At 45.6% G+C, this 17,942-nt stretch overlaps 1 protein-coding gene across 1 annotated transcript in view; it reads left to right on the forward strand.

The window, feature by feature from the left end:
* The first annotated feature begins 3,605 nt into the window (after positions 1–3,605).
* The window catches only part of LOC120795643 (AT-rich interactive domain-containing protein 1B-like), a 174,582-nt gene continuing 160,245 nt past the window's right edge, over positions 3,606–17,942 (forward strand). The window contains exon 1 of the mRNA XM_040137714.1: positions 3,606–5,184. Coding sequence (XP_039993648.1) covers positions 3,898–5,184 — 1,287 coding nt within the window. The 5' untranslated portion in view covers positions 3,606–3,897. The remainder of the gene's footprint in view (positions 5,185–17,942) is intronic.

Raw genomic sequence — 17,942 nt, forward strand, 5'->3', positions numbered from 1 at the left:
TCATGTTTTTCATAACACATAAATAGAGCATGCGGCATCCTGGGAATTCTGTGATTCTGTGTTTCAGTATATAGGCAGACACAATAGCATCCACTCTTCTCAAGTGTTGTTGAAAAACATTTTATCCATCATAGCCGTTTGTAGAGCTGTGGTGAGGCCTTCAACTCCGCAAGGAGTAGAAAGGAATAAGAGATCTGTTTTGTTACCAGCCACATGAATACACACACACACACATGTATTTGTACGCTTCCAAGCCCATCGTTGCCTGGTTTTGCAGACTGATCAATGCAAATGCTGTTATTTACCCAAGCCTGAAATGAAAAGACTATGGATCAATTTGATGCACTTCCATAGGGTGTTCTCACAATAGCTGGCTGGCTTTTTGTCTCAGCTACACCCGCCTCTTTCTACTCCTTAGCCATCCACCCCTCATCTTAAACAAGACTGCCACCCCTTCGCATCACTAATGCAAAATAATGCTGTCTCTCATGTACACAAACCATCATCTATTTATTCTCTCTCTGCCCGCTCTTTTTCTTTCAAACGCACCCACAGTGTGACACCGGGGCTGCATCCATCTGAGCTGGGTGTGTGTATCTGGATGTGCATGTGTGTGTTTTGGGCTGACCCACTTTCTGTGCTTGGCCAGGCTTGTGCTTGTGCTGCTGCCGCTGTCTGCTGTGCTGTGCTGTGCTGTTCTTTGCTGCGCTGCTAGGGGGAGATCCCTGCAGACTCCCCCAGAACAGACTCCAGCTCTCTTCCTGACAGGCACTCACCGTGGTATGTTATCCCCTTGCGGACTGGAGACCTCTGCCTCTCTGTCAGTGTGTGTATGTGTGTGTGCGTGTGTGTTCAAGATACACCTTGATGCAGACGCACTCACGAATACACGCAAAAACGCATGCACGGGGGCGGCAGGCTGTAACTGTATCGTTGCCAACATGCGCACACACTCGCGCGCACACTCGCACACATATTCAAAGCACATACTATCCCAGATCTGTATACTTTTAATTCCATCCACCCTCCTACGGCTCCTCCTCCTCTCTTCCCCGTGTTTGTCTGGAGTTATTGTTTCAATCTTGCTGCATCAGGGGGCCCCTGAAGGTTATAAATTAAACATAAATGCAAATGCGCTGAGCCATTGCCCTCCTCCACCTCCCTCCTCCCCCACACACACACACACACACCCATCGTCGCCATTCAAACAGATCAGTGTGTCTGCGAATTAATAGGAGAACAGTGGGCTTTTTTTAATGAGCGAGAGAGGGAAATTAGAGTTGCAAAGCCACAGCGCGGCACACCCAGAGCTGCAGCCGAGGCAACGGCTTGAAAAGCCGGGCGCCATCATAGAATATGCTAATGCCCGACGTCCCCTCACTGTCAGCCTTAGTGTTGCTCTAGATGAGATCAGAGCTGAGGCTTTGATGTGGGATGCTGATGGGAGCCAGAATCGTCATGTGCACAAAGTACAGAGAGCAGGAAGGGTGTGGATGAGGCTTGTTCTAATCAGAAAAGGTGCACAATCAGTGATGATGACAATTAACAGCAGGCACTTTCTGTCACCTATACATTTTCTCTCTCACACACTCGCAGAGGATGTAAATGTGATGTCTTCTCAGGTTGTCCTATAGATAAACAGCCATCTGGTCGTGTTGATGCTGTGGGCTGGGCCTGAGCATACTAAATGGTGAACACCATGGAGACTTTTTAGTTGGACCATAACAACGTTATGGCTTTTATTCTCTGCCATATGGACTCATAAAGGGAAACGGGAGGGAAAGGTTTCTGGGGATGTCACTTGCTTTTATTTGTCTCCAACCAGTGAGCTTCCATTTGGAAAAATTGGATTAAGCCTCTCGCTGTCATGTGATGATGTGAATTTGTAATTTTTTTACCATGTGAAATGAGGGGGAAGAAAAATCTCAAATTTATTCTATGACATTTATTTGTGTTCAGTACTGTAGTACTGGAACACAAGGTGTGTTTCTGTTTTTATTTTTTTTTTCTATGCATTTTCCTTTTTTTTTTTTTTTTTTAAGCTCTAGCTTGTACTAACAATGTATCTCCAGCAGGGGTCTTCCCACGGTCATGGACATGGCTTCATAGTGAATTCTCTTCCACTATACACAAAGTGTAAGGCAGAGTGAATTGTACCTCCTTGTTTTGAAGCATACGTGACCTAAAGCAACATTTAGGTGATAAAGAATAATGCCATCACTACCCCGTGTAGTCATTAGCATTACTATAGCCATCATTGCCTCCTCCACTGGCATCATCAGCATCATCTTCCTCACGTGTTCCCACCGCCAGTCGTCATCATCATTACCATGGCCATCCTCAGCACAACTCTCATCCCCAAATGCTTCTCTTCCCACCCCTCCACCCTTCCACCCTTCTTTCATCCGCAGCTCCTTCTGTTGATCAAATGCATCTGATCTCATCAAAGCGGACCCTCTGCTCATTCAAGTCCCAACAGACACCCCGGCTTCTTTACTAAGCACTATTTTACATTCATGTTTGAATACCGCTGATGGGAGAGCATATCTTGTAGACTTTGGTTTTGTGTGTTCCTACACTGCAGCCTGGGGTTGATTTTTTTTTTTTTTTTTCTTTCCTTTTTTTTCCCCCATTTCATTGTCATTATCACTTCAGACAAGTTTGTCACTGACAAAGTAAATGGAAGGGAGGAAATTAAAAAATGTAGCCTTTTAAGACCCTAATGAAGAATTGCTTTAATATTCATATTACATTCCTATGGAGACTTGCAATGAGTTTATACTGACCTAATCGTACCGAATGGTCATTTTTATCTACCAAACCAAATAGTTTGAGAAATATTATATAGTTTATACTTTGAGATATTCCCATGATTTTCCTCTTATTACAGGATTGCTATGCTTCTATGTTGAAGTGGAACATTATTCTTTTTCTGTCTGAAAAGAAGTGATTGGTAGTGGATGAACTCCTGTGGTATAGATATTACAACATTACAGCTGCTATAAAGTGTGATTACGTTCTTATTTCGATAGCAACATTATTGCGCACAGCTTGGGGTTGCGTGTCCAACTCCTGTCAGCTGCAGAGAACTGGCTTGAGCCGAGGGACAGAGATGGTGGGGAGAGGGAAAATCAGATCTGGATAATTGCTTAGAAGCTCGCTCGGGCAAAGTCAACAGCTTCTGCTGCGTTTATTTGAAGATTTTTTTTTGCGGAGCGCAGGAGTAGCGTCCGTGCGTAATAAGGAAATGCACGATTGATCCGGTCGTTGAGTGTTTAAAAATAAAGTGTGCACCTTAAACTCAAGCGAAGGAGTCATTCCTTGAGCGTCGGGCATGCAAGTATTGAACGAAACCTTGATATTATAGTGAAATAAGGAAATGTATGTCATGTTAAAATACTGCCATATCAGTGTATCCTTTTTTATTGTAAAATCAACCGGCAAAGCATCGTAAAAAAAAAAAAAAAAAAAACCAGAAACAAAATGCAGCGTGCGTAATGACTCGCTACTCCAGTCCGGATTTTCCATGTGAGGCGCGCCGGAGCCCTGGAGGTGGATAAGCTGGTAGAGCCCGCTCTCTCTCATGCCATGCTGGGCCACAAGGGCTCCGGGAGACGCTGCAACATATTACCGAGAACCGGGATGGAGGAGAGGCGGAGGGGGGAAGGCAAAAAAGTTTCGTTTAAACCTGGCAGAGAAACTTTCAACATGAAGCCTCACTGACGCACCGTTTCACCGCCACCACAGCCACACCAGCGCTAGAACAAAGCTTGCTTTTCCACTGATTATATTTTTCACCTCCCAGCTTGCGTTTTTTTCTTCCCCTCTTGTATTAATTTCTGTGTGCAAGGCTGGTCGGGGCTTGCTGTCACTGCGCGCTGAGATGTTGGAGTGACCATGGCTGCGCAAGTGGCATCGGCTCCGACCAGAACTAATAACAAAAATAAGAAATTATCCAGTGGTTTGGGTCCGGAGCTCAATTCGGGTAAATCCGGAGGAGGCGGAGGAGGAGGGACCATACAGCGAACTGGACCGATGCTGGGTGCCGGAGATGGGACTCTGAATAATGTAGACCATCACCGCCGAAACGAGCTCAACATGGTCCATTCAACTTCCACGACTCACAACGCTCCGGACGGCCACGACAAGGATGGGAATAACCTTACGTCCGCCTCGGCGTCGACTAATTCAACCACTTCCTCGATGGAGACGGGTTTGATCGCGAACCACAAGCTGAAATGTGTGGGGAGCGGAGATCCCCCTCAGTCCCAACCGCTGCCGCAGCAGCAGCAGCAGCAGCCGCCGCCGCCGCCGCCGCAATTCGGCCAGTTTGCGTCACATCAGCAGCGACAGATCCAAAGTAATAACACCGCCAATAACAACGGCCAGGGGCCCCGTGGGGACAGAGGTATGGATCACCAACACCACGGTGGCAAAGAGAACCTGTTGGGGAGCCAGGGGGAGCCGCAGCAGCAGCACATGCCAGCGAAAGGTGAGGGGGACCTCACCTGTAAACCCGCCGAGAGGATGACTAGCACCAGGTATGAACACTCTAACTTAGGGCCAACTAGCAACAACTCTGAGTTTAATAACAACTATTACACTCCAAGGCCCTGTTATGAGCAACATGGCGGACAGCAGCAGCAAAGCAGTGGGATGGGGATAACGCGCTCCTCGGCGCATAACAGCATGGAGAACTCCCACGAAGCAGGGTTCCACAACAGCCAGTACAACCAGTACCCGGCGTACCGGGCGGGCTACGGCGGCGCGGCCTACGGGATGATGGCCCCCTCTGGATGCCGGCAACCTGGGAACATGATGATGGGCAGCAACTCCTCAACAAGCCACGGCAAGTCTCCCCTGGGAGCCGGCTCGGGTGGCTTCCAGAGGTTTCCGGTGCAAACTCAGCAGCAGCAGCAGCAGCAGCAGCAGCAGCATCCCTCGGGGGCAACCCCGACCCTCAACCAGCTGCTGACGTCCCCCAGCCCGATGATGCGGGGCTACGGCGGTGCCTATCAAGACTACAGCGGCCCCACGGCGCAGCAGCAAGCCGGTATGGGCCTGGGGAAAGACGTGGGCCCCCAGTACGGAGCCGCCTCGGCTCACGGCTGGGGGGGGCAGCAGAGAAACCACCCTCATTCAATGAGCCCAGGCAACGGAGGACAAGGCCTCGGCAGGACGCAGGTGAGTTTTGGGAACTTCAGCAAGGCGCTTAGGTGTGCATCGGTGAACTTGAGTTTCCCAGCCACTGTCTGTCACTCATAATTACCAGGTGTGTGTGTGTGTGTGTGTGTGTGTGTGTGTGTGTGTGTGTGTGTGTGTGTGTGTGTCGACCACAAATACAATCTGCGTGCCTCAAACAAGGTACAGTATGTGCTGAAGTTTGTAAGTGAATTATACGAAAATAACATGGGTTATTTATATCGAGGAGGAAAAGCCGTCACTTGTTCCTAATTGTGACTTATGTAAACGTGTCAAACATTCGCCCGGCATGAGCTTTGGTGTGACAGAAGAAGGGGAGAAACCCCCACATTTGGTTCTAGAAAAGCGGCATCGCTGATGAGGCGATTCGAATCAGCCTAAAATGATTCAAAGGCTGCAGCAGAGGGTGTGTTTCTGTCACATTTCAAAAGTTCACGTTCCAGCTGTGTGTTCTCCGTGTTGTTTCATTTTGTGGTATTAGGAGATTTCAAAAAACAAACAAACAAAAAAACAAGTCGTGTCGGGCAGATTCACCTCTCTGCCGACGTGGTGTCAGACACGTTGCGAAACGCCCAGTTTACGCGACGTGCTGTACTCGAGGGCGCTCGTCGAACAAAGTCAAATATTCCGATCGGAAACGCGCACGACACGGTCGCGAGGAACGCCGGCGTTCCGTGACACTTCCAGTCCGACCGACTTTATTCGCCGGTTGGAGAGGCGGGACGCCGCGGCCCGTGCGGCGACCCCGCGTCGCCCCCCGGCGCGCTCCGTGTCGAGCCGGAGCGCCTCTGCGCGCCTCGCTTATCTCCCATGCAGCTCTGTTTCGGAATTCGAATAGTGGAGGTAAAGTGGCTAAAAGCTCTCCGCACTCCTGGCTCGCAGTTGACACCCAGTCTGCCATCTGATTGGCTCCCCGTGGCCCCGCTGGGGAGACTGCACTTAGAGAGAGAGAAAAAAAAAAGGAGGATTCTTGCAGGGATCTTTGGCCACGGCGCTGTTGTGATGCTGCATTGGCATCTTAGGGGAATACTCCAGACTTGGAGGCCGTCCAACGCAATAATTGAAGTTTTATGAAGATTTAGGCCGCTCCTGATAATTATCCTCATGATTTTCCACACAGAACAGACACGGAGAAACACTGCAGTGTCAGCCCTCAGTGAAAAATACACCATGTCTTTCCATGTTGAGTTAAGGTCTTGGATGACTTGTTAAATGGTGGGAACTGTCCAGCTTTGTTTTGTTCTGCTTGATGTAAATCCAGAATGTATAGGATCATGGGTTTTACATAGGATGTTATTGTATTATAAAACTTTGCGCTTTAACATTTTTGAAATATAAGAAAAGACTCCGTTTTTGCGGAGCCACAGTTTTATATACGAACCCCTCAGGCGGACTTTTACTGTTGGGCACTGCAGCAACTAGGGTTGAATGCCTTGCTCGAGGGCACTCGAGCTTTAAATGTGGAGAAAAGGAAGCAAGTGTTGCTCATTATTCGACTATTCTTCCCTAGGTTTTTTTTTGGGGGGGGGCGTTCAAGGGTCCCTGGTTGTCCTTTAACCCTGTGCTGAATTACTTCTAGTGTCAGTAGTGTGCCGATCTGCGGCCAGGGGCTGCCAGTTGAGAACTCTGAACCCAAAACACCACAGTGTTTCTCCAGAAGAGGCATTATTCCCCAGTCGTTTTTGATGCCCCTAAATTATGCGCACTGCCGGATGGCACATCTGGACGACCGGGGGGCTAGGTGGTTGGGCGTCGCTTGCACGGTCTGCCTCGCGCAAAACGAAAGCAGTTCATTAGCCTGCATTGTTTCAATCAAAGGCAATTTGCGTTGTATGCCGGGGAAATGAAGTGAGTGTTTCAGCGTGGGAGGGCTGTTGTGGTATTGATCGTAGCGAATTATGGGCCGATAAGATGGTCAGCAGAAACCTACAGTATCAGTGATTGTGTGTATTGGGTATTAAATATACATGGATCAAAGTCATTTTGATGAATCTCACATGGCACATTAGTCAAAGCATACAGTTATATGTGCCTTATTCTAACCTGCTCATATTATTCCGACAAACCAGCCCCTTAAACAAATCTTATATGAAAGATTTTATGCTGCAAATGTTTTTTTGTTTTTCAGTTTTCCACTTTAGAAGTAAGTGCATGTGCTACTGTGTTGTTTTTTTGTTTTTTGTTGTTTTTTTTTTTGACTCTGCCAACATTTCAGCAGCAGTATATTCATGCTACAAAAGCCCTATGTTTAATTCATATTTGGAGCGGCAGCACCGCTCTCCCGTGCACTGACAGGCTGTGCGAGAAAGGCGAGCGGTGTAGTGCATAATACTGCCTCCAAATTGGCCCCGTGATATGACTGCGCTTCACTTCAGAGTGCATTTGGTCGGAGCACGCCTCTGTCACCTGTTGGCACAGTTTCCCCTCTTTCAAATTCAATTTCCCTCCCCACTGCCTCTCTTCAGGAGCAAGTTGTGAGCGAAACGAGTGCACCTCATTTACACCGCTTTCTCCCCCACCTCACGCTCACTTGTCTGGCCACTCACCAAAATGAAGACAAGCCCCACCACTGTGTGTGTGTGTGTGTGTGTGTGTGTGTGTGTGTGTGTGTTGTGTATGTGTGCGCACACATCAGAGATACATGAGATATGTTATTTAGAGGTGTGTGTTGAATCTGCTCTCTCATCACAATAACACTGTCCTAGTTTTTCAAATTGCCATGTCCTATTTGACTGAGGGAAAACAGAACAATATGCAGTGTTCAGTTTGCGACCTTCTGCCTGAGTGTTTGTCTGAACTTCAGCTGCTTTGAATCAATGTGTGTGTTTTTTCCCTCCTCATGTACCGCGTGCACCTATAGCGGTAATATAACAGCATATGTGCAATCCTAATGACTTATTTAAGTTTATAGCGTAAATAAAACAGCATTTTCTGTCTCATCTTATACGTGTAACAAGGATCCATCTGTTATCCACTAATCAGAACACACACAATACAGAGAACAATAAAAGTAATTAGTAGATAATAATGAGGGCTTAGGAAGTTGGAAATAGTATTGTTGCTTGGATAATTACAGCAGCAACTCATTTAAAATCTGACCTAATAAAACAAAAATGAATGGATATCTACAGTTTCTACTAATTTATCACTATTATGCTCAGTGTTTTGCCATTTTTTTTTGTGTTTGTTTTTTTGAATTGAAATCAAAGCCCGGTAGTTCTACATATCAAAGACTCGGCCCAATCCCATCCTTGGTAATGTGCTTACCTTGAAATGATCCCTGCTCGCAGAGCTCTCCAGTGCACACTGTTTACATTTCTCTCTTATGAATTATTAGTGTGATACGAACAAAGACTTTATAATGGGAGCTATGCATCAATGTCACATTGTATTATGCGGCTATCTCAGGGAGCCTTGTGCATAGTGATGGGCCTGACTGTGGCTGCTGGAATTTAATTCATGGTACATGTTCTGCATCGGACGGAGAGCTCGTGGGGTCTGGCTAGGAAGTGGACGCGCTGGTGTGCGTGTCTTTTTGGGTGCTTCTTTTTATTTTGGGTGTGTGTTTAAAATGTGTGTCGTTGGGCGTGTGTCTCTTCTCTCTGTATCTCTGTCTGTGTGTGTACAGGCAGGAGCAGGCTAAAGCCCCTTCGTCAGCACTAAGCAATCCAACCTCAACCACGCCCCTCTCGCAACGTGCCTCTCTCTCTCTCTCTCTCTCTCTCTCTCTGTCTCCTGCTCTCTGCCCCCTCCCGTCAGTCATTTCCTTATGTTGTTTTGTTTACATCTCTGTCTTGGCCAGCCAGCACAGTGCTGATTAGCACCACTAGAGTGAAATTTTAATTTGCTCTGTTGTGTCCGATAAGGACCCCGCGCAGCGTTTTTCATCTTCCTTGGATGAAACACAGAGCTTGCTCAGGTAATTGGCAGGCCGGGGTTATCCCTGGTCTGCATATGGTTTCCACAAAACACCATTTAATTCTGATTTTAAAAAATTATATTGGAAAAAAAACCAAAAAAAAACTGGCCAGTTGCATCACTGGACATAAGCTTGAGTATTATTACCTGGCTAATAAAATAATTGTGATTTTTCTGCCTGGCACCATTGTGCACTCACAACATCCCCTGGAGCCAAAGGTTGATGTGTAAACACCCTGAAGAAAGGATTTAATTACTGGCTGCAGGAATTGATTTGGTGTCAGCTGTTTCCCAGCTCTGTTTTATCCGAACTATTGGTGTCAGGAGGGAGCAGAAAAATCAAAACCAAAGCAATTTTGGGAAGAAAGTTAATTGTCCATATGGGAGAATTTGACTTTTCCATGTGGATGAGGTGGTCCAAGGCCTTTTGGATTTGATTTGTACTTTCAATTTCATTTCTCAACTTTATTTAGTCAATTTTAGCAGTGGCGGATTTTACTCAGGAGGACCGTCCATCCCGAGCCGTCCTCTTTCATTGTGGGATTTGTAGGATTTATCACAGGTCTGGTATAGGGTCAGATGCAGCTATAGTTGAGTTCTGGATACAGCACCCAACAACTATTGCCAACACTTTTTCGTTCTTTTATAGCCATGTGTCCATCAAAAACCAAAAAAACTTTAAAGATGCCATAGCAAATAAATTGAAAATGAGTGTTAGCTCTCCTCCGTATCAGCTGACTTAAACTGAATAAACATGCTATTTTAATTTTATTTACTGACTCACCCACCAGCAAAAATGAAGTTCTTCAACGACTCAATAGTATTGGGCATATTGTTATTGTTCTTAAACGCCAGCTTATACTGACTGTATTCATGTAGCCTGAACACTAAAACAAAGAAAAGTACTTGTCAGTGTTACAACGACCATGTAATCACAAATTCTACATGGGCACAATAGCTTTATATGCCATCATTATAAATTCAACAAATGCACTTCCCCTGCTTTTTAATTTATCAGAAAAAGGAAAAAAAAAAAACTTTGACTGTAAGAAAGTGTTAATTCATTAGTTGCATATCTTTTTTGCAATGATTTAATTGAATCTTCATTTGTCTTTTCTATCTCAATAGGTCGTGATTTGACTATACTTGTACTTGCTTAGAGACTCAGTTGCTGTCTTGTCTGTGTGAGCAGAGACAGAGAGAGTATAGGAAGGCCAGAGATGTAGAAATGTAGGCGATATTTGAAGTGAGTCACATGGAGGGCTGCTGACTTCTCAGGAATGGGCTTGGCCGAGTTCACAGAGAGAGAGAGAGAGAGAGAGAGAGTAAGAGAGGGAGAGAATCAGTATCTGAACTCTGGCAAATGTCAGCATAGTTAAAATCCTCTCCCTCTGGATCCCACCCCGCTTCAGCCTTGTGAACGATGCGGGGAAAAAGAAGTATTTATGAGTTGTAGTCCTCACACACAGACACACATACGCACGAATATATTGGGTTTCCGCACTCGAGTAGTGTGTGTGTGCGGCTGGCAGGGCGCCAGAGCTCAGGGGGGTGGGTGCTGCGGTTAAGCCCCAGACCCCCCCCCCTCCATAGCCACCACCCTGACCTTCACATATGCTAATTAGCCACGTGTAGCTGCTGAATGGAGGGACCCCTTCCTCCTCCTCCATCCCAGAGGAGGGGTGATCTTTCTTTCTTTCTTTCTTGTGTATTTGCTAAGTAAATGTACGGCAGTTAACTATGTACTTACTAAACAGATGGTCCTCTGTACATATCGTTTTCACTTTCGATGCCATCCCTTTTTGTTGTCTGTGTTTTCTTTTTAAACACAGTCTCTCCTCTTTAATCTGCCTCTCTGTCCCTGGCTCTCAGTAGCTAGCTAGGTCTCCCATGGGATCAGCAGTCAGTTCAGAGGTATTTAGACAGCCAACGTATCCTATGGAATATTTATAAATTATACTGAAGAGATCTGTGGGCCCCTGCTAAAAAACTGTCCTGCTTACAGTAACTGCCGCTTTCCCATCCCTTGTATCCTCTCTGGCCAGCAGTAGAGGAAATGGGAAACAAACGGGTCAGTCCCTGCAGAAATGAGCAATTTTGTAATTGCAGCAATTAATTCCAATTCAAAGACACGGCATGACATTTTTAAGATCCAACCAAACTCTGCATCGCTTTCCTCTTTGTATAATAGAACTAATGGTTCCACAGTTAAGCTATACAAAAGCGAAGAGAGGAGGATAATTGGCAGATTACCTTGGGAGTTTTTATTTATAAGAATTCAGAAGATTTTTTTCGCTGCACAATATTTTCAATAAGACCGTGTTTTATTATATATTATTAGAATTTCTGCTTACGTTGAGCAAAAACAACTAATAGCATTTTTGGTCACATTAGTGATAAAAATGTAAATGCATGCTCACATAGAGGCCTATTTGTAATCCATGCAGTCCTTGCGTGTGTGACTTCACATAAGATCTGCATGCTGCCACCGTCCTCCCATCCTCTCACCGGTCTGTGAGGAAATCATCATCATCAACATCATCATCATCGTCACATCATTTGTCACTTTACACATCAAAGCCTCTGCACTCCCCTCTGTTTCCAGACTGTAGACTGTTCACTCCAGTCACACGTCTTGCTGTTTGGTTTGAGCTGATCCTAATCAGCGTTGGCATGGTGGGACAATTTGCTCAGCTACAAAAAAAAAGAAAAAAAAGAAAAAAAAATACAACCAAACAGCACCAGCAAGGCACTGTCTGTGACAAAAATAGGAAAACAATGGGACGTGGATGACACTCCGAGTTTCTGTTAATGAGTTTTAGCTGTTTCTCCGTATCATTTCTGTTTCTATCTGAGTCCCCCTTCCTTTTTATCTTTGTCCTTTTCTGTCACACACACTCTTTAATATACACTTATGCGTGCACTCTGTCTTTTGTGTTGACTGATCAACCATGTATTTTCCCAGCCACAACATGTCCCATCTTATTCCTTTACTACCAAACTTAGAATTGTCCATTACATCTTACTCTGTGTGTGTGTGTGTGTGTGTGTGTGTGTGTGTGTGTGTGTGTGTGTGTGTGTGTGTGTGTGTGTGTGTGTGCGAGCGAGAGAGAGAGAGAGAGAACAGAGCTGGTGTGGATGTTTTGGTGATTTATAGACACCAGTAAAAGCAGGACACTAGTGGTCACTCCTGGCTGAACGCTGCCTCATTTAGTTCAGTTTTATCACAGCAATTTAGGAAACAACTTCACACCACATCCTCTTCAGAAGACATATGCACACAGTGATACACACACATACGCATATTTGACACCGGTCAATGGAGAGACTGTATGTGGGAGAAGATGTTATGTTAGCAATTTCATTTGCAATGTGTTGCACGGGGTGTGGAGTCGAGATATTTAGTCTCGGTCTTTCTTTCATTTTTTGCATTATGCACCTCTGATGCAGACATATGTTCTACATTCCAGCCACTCCTCAGACACACACTGGATGAACTGGATTAGATATCGACAACCCAAGTGAACTTTATTCTGGAGTTTAAATATCTTATTTCTTTAAGATGTTAATTCCTCCAAAGGATATCAATGTGGTCCGCAAGAGCAGATGTTTGCTGTGCACAGTTAATCTCCCTGTGCAACTGTGCCTGTGTGTCTCTGTGTGTTTCTAAGTGCGAGCATGTGTGTGAGTCTCCCTGCTCAATGAACATCCATAGTTACAGTTAGCTAAACATGCAAAGGTTACTGTAATGTCAGACACATGCCAGAGGGGAGTGTGGAATACCACATTAACATAATCCATAGACAACTTTCCCATTTACAAACATTGCCGTGCCAGGCTGGTCGCCACAATGCTTCAGAAGCACGTGACTGTGCTTCCGCTCCGCTGCATGAAACTGAATGGGGGATCTGCAACAATTTGGGACTTCTCTGATGCAAAGATATTTCCGAGGAAGATGACTGGTTGTCAGATTTCGGCATTACTCGCCATTACACCGTTGTCTTGTCCGACCTGCTGGCTGCTGGGTGCATGTGCGAACACTTTGTTGAGTACTGTGAAAGCTTCTATTATTCAGTGGGTAGTACGTGATTTGGCAACAATTTATTGAATTATCAGACTAAAATAGACCCTCCTGTGAACTTCGATTTCTTTTTGTTTTTCCCTGATGAATTTTGCAGAATAAGGGAGTTGTATGTGTTATTTTCTTAAGTAATAAGGTCAATTTTTCGAGCAGTAACTTGAGTTCTTTCAGGAATCACCACAGAAAGGAATACAAAGCAGCCACTGGACTAATATTTAAATCATTCAGTGTTAATTAGATGTTTTATGGTAGTTGAGGCAGCTAACATGTTGCCCTCTCACCCGCTGGGGCTGGAGTCTGTGCTTACACTCACAGTGATTGTTTTGATAATTATGTGTGCATAAGCCAGAGAACAGGCTCTTTCTGCATTTTGAAAAATACATTTTATATTTAATGCTCGGTTTGACTGCGTGAGACTGCGCTCTCAGCATTGTTTTGAGGGATTCATTCTTTTCACTCGCATAACGGGTATTTTAATTAGTCTGTCTTTGGAAATTCCCTGTGTGTGTTGTGGTTTGCGTTGGACACTGCAGACTCCCACAGCTCCCAGACATTTCTCAACTTTTTTACACATTGGCCACATTCCAAAAAGCCGAGTCATGTGTGGAAACTTCTGCAAATTCACATTTTCTTCTCTGGCAGTTTAGAGCATAAACAACCCCTCCATCTCTCTCTACTGCTCTGTCTCGGCTCTTTTTTTCCCCCCCCAATTGTTTCCAAATCTCTTTCTTTCTGTCTTTTGGATGCTAGTTGTGGGTGACCTTGGCTGGTGACTACAGTGCCTACTCATTAAGTAGTAAAGATGAATGGTTCCATTATAGCAGGGGGAAAAAACGAGCGGGGCCAATTAGTGGTAATTAACAGCGGAGAGGGCGAGGCGCTCTGGAGGGCACCCTGACCCGGACTCCGAAGGGGGCAGAGGGGAGCATCGGGCATGTGTGTGGAGGAGATTTTGGTATATATGCGTGGAACAGTGTGTATTAGGGAAGGTGTGCATGTTTACATGCACCTATGTGTGAGTTAGGGGAGGTGATTATTGATGTGTGTATTGATGTTATGGAGAGGTGTGTATTTTGGCGAGTGGCAGGGAAACCGTTATAGTTGTGTGATTGTATGTGAAAATGTGTAGGGGTTGAGTATAGATGTGTGTGTGTGTATGTAATTAATGCAGGGATGTGTATTATGTGTTTGTATATGTGTAATCAGGGCCATGATTTTTTTATATAATTGAATATGAGGCTACAGGTGGGGTTTGTGTGTGTTTATGGGATGTTTAAGACGTGTATGTGTGTTACATGTACATTATAAGGCAAAGTTGGGGGGGTGTATCCTTTCAGACATTCCTGTGTGCTGACAGATGGGAAAATCACAGGGGGATCCGGTTCTTTTGAGCATTTAGAGGTGACGGAGGTCAACAGCCGGCAACACCTCTCTTTGACTGTTGATCCCTGATGTGATGTCACTCCCCCCTCCGGCAGCCCTTTGGTGTGGCCAAGGAGCTTGTTAGGCAAAGGTCTGAGAACACAAGGCCCTGAAATGCCAAGCCAATATACCATCAGCGCTAATGAACATTTTGTGATGATTTCACTTCTTAATTGGGGTTTTTGTGCTGATCTTCAATATTTTAGCGTCTCAGCATCAAGGAGAAATTCAAGGTTGTTCACCAAGAGATTCTCTGACTCTCTCGCTGTCTCTTTCTCAGCAGCTGCACTTGATTTATTCAGCCCGCCTACCTCCTGTTTTTTTATCAGTTCTTGGGTGAAATTGTCACAGCTGTGTAATCCTTTGGGTGCCACTAGCTGGGAGACCTGCACATATGCACTCATTCGGAGAGATGTGTGTGGGTTTGTAATGGTATTTGCGGCAGGGTGTCTAAACAGTAGGTAGCACCAGGTCTCGTGTCCAACATGGAAATCTTGGCAAGTCAATAAAGAAATGTTCAATATACCAGGGAACAAGGCTGTGTTTCCACTTTAACAGACATGTAAGAATTGGCAGTTAGAGAGAGAGAGCATTTGTAAAGGCTGGAGATTTTCTAAGGTATTTTGCAAAGTGCTTGCAAAGTGCTGCTTTCAGGGCCCCTGAAATTGCAATGCCTGGTAAATGGATGGTTTGAGGAGTATACAATGTATTAGAAGTCAATTGTGCATGGGAGGGCCTATTTTCCATATCGCTAGCTGAACAAGTGTGTCACTGTGTGTGTGTGTGTGTGTGTGTGTGTGTGTGTGTAGCTGCTGCATCCCTGCCTTTGTGGTGCACACGGACACACAACACACACACACACATTCAGATTGTACATGCCCCTGTTCCATCTACTCCCCTGTTGCTTCAGCGTCTCTCGGCTCCGTCAAGTGCAGGTTGGTCTGTATGGTGTGGTCGGAATGGAGGGGAGGTTACGCTGTAAGGGCCGTGGCATACATCAGAGACCATTACCCATAATGGCCTCTTTCCCCACACCCCGCATATCCATTCCCTTTCCCTCTTCTGACATTTATTTTATGACAGCTTACATATCAAATATTTAAATAAACAGAACCGTGGGCTTCGGCCGAGGTTTGCGGGCGGCGTTTGGGTGGGGGTGGGGTGGGGGTGGGGTGGGGGGGTTGACTGGCAGCGGAGAGAGAAAGAGGATGGATGATGACATCCATTTCCGAAACAAGGAAAGAAAAAAAACAGCAGCAGCGGAGAGGAAGGGGGAGGGAAAAAAAATGCCTCGCTTGGCTCCAATCAAAGCGGGCAGAGGAGGGCAGCGTGTTTTGGGTTTTTTTTTCGTTTTTTCCGCTTACGCCTGGCAGCCGCGGTGACAGACGGTTGCGTATGCTCCCGTATGTACGAGTGCAAGCGTTGACGTGCGTGTGCACGTTGTCGTGGGGCTCATCCGTCTGTGTTTCCTGGGGACGCAGTAGGATGTGGGAGAAGGCCCTTGTGGCTCGTAAAAGGCAGCCCGCCGTACTGAAGCAGTATCAATTGCGCGGCAACTGCAAGGGGATCAGAGCACGACACAAAGTAACAAAAGGGGGGGGGCAACAACCAGAAAAGAAAGAAAGCCTTACGCAGCAATGAGAGGAAGTAGAAAACAGAAAGGACAGAACGAGGGAGATGAAGGTGAGGAGGAGGAAGATTTATCTCTTGTTTCCTCAGGAGAGGAAAATGGAGAGAAGGCAGACTAAAAGTGTGAGGGGGAAACAGAGAAAGAGAAAGGTGTGTTTGTATATGTGTGGAGAGACAGAGGGGTCCTGGGGTGCAGGCGGCCAGTCTTGCGCTAGCTGGCGTCGGTGGGAGGCCCATTACTGTCAGGCTAATCTTAAAATAATTAATTGCGAAGTCGACGCTTTTTAAAGAGTATTGTAATTGAATCCTAAATTAGGCTTGGGAAAGGGGACGCGTCCTGCTTTGCTGCAAGTCTGTTCCCGTTCTGTAGTCAAACACACACACAAACACACACACACACACGCGCGCGCGCACACACGTACATCAGTGGGTCGTGCACACAGGCGGGCAGAAGGGAAAAAAAGACAACAGGCGAAGGAAATGCTAATGAAATGCATATTTGGGGAGAAAGGGGCCATCTATAATTTAGCTGTGCTCTTTGAATGTGAATGATGTGTGTGCAAGCGCTGTGATTTATTTTTGTTGTGCAGAGGGATAATTCTGTCAGAGTAGGCTTTTATTCTTGTAAACAAATGTGGGGAAAAGAGCAGAATAAAAGTGGAGTAATAAAGTAAACAGAATGGTTTGAATACATTTAGCTGCTGGCATGAATAATTTGTATAGGGGACGGACGGGTTTGATGAAAGCGAGATGACAGATATGAGAGCCGTTATATTGCCTGATGAAATTTTGGGTTGGTCTTCGATTCACTATTTTTGGGCACTTGTTTTCATTTTTGTGTGTTTTTTTTCTTTTTTTTTTTCTCCCCCTCATGGTTTAGTGCGAAGTATTTATTTGTTTCCCACACCTGCGCAAGTAGGTAGAGCGTAGCCTCCGCAGACACATGCACACATCCAACATGCACCTTATAACCCCCGTAAGCCTCTGAGGCCCTTTTGCGCTGGCCTCCGCACCCAGCTCTACTTAAAACGAACAGCTCAATGTGCTTTCACTTACAAACGCTGCTTGCCCACATGGCTCCTCCTGGATGACCCCTGCAAAACTATAGGCTATAGAAGTTTCTGGATCAAAGCTCCAGGAAAAAGGTCTGCCCCTTCATAAATGTCGGCCGTGTTCCATAACTCCGGCAGGAGCCCGGGAAGAAAGATGGCACAGGGTGCAGGGTCAGGGAGACAGATCTGCAAGGCAATAATGGAAACTAAGTAGTCAAGATGCCTTATATAAAGGCTCATAAGTATAAGAATCTGGGGTAGTGCAAGATAGTTTAAGCCCTTACTCAAAGATTTATTGTCATGGTCACTGAGATTATTGTAGTTTTGGAAAATTTGTTTTATTTGATAATGTATTTGTATCTATACTTAAGATAACCGCTTCTGATACCTAAAGTATTTGATTTATTCAATCTACACAGTGTTGACTACACCTCGTAAGCACAAAGAGATTACCCAATTAAGTTAACATGCTGATAGTTAGATGGTATTTTCTGTTATGCTGCACTCTGCCTCAATCTCACCTCTACAAACACTCAGGAACCAGTCTAGCCGCTCTGCCAGCATGTTGGCCCTTGCGACTGTTCACTTCGCTTCGCTGGGCTGTGCATTTCAGATTCAGCTTTATAGTCATCTGTATT

Source organism: Xiphias gladius, chromosome 10, assembly GCF_016859285.1.
Source record: "Xiphias gladius isolate SHS-SW01 ecotype Sanya breed wild chromosome 10, ASM1685928v1, whole genome shotgun sequence".
Taxonomy (NCBI): Eukaryota; Metazoa; Chordata; class Actinopteri; order Istiophoriformes; family Xiphiidae; genus Xiphias; species Xiphias gladius.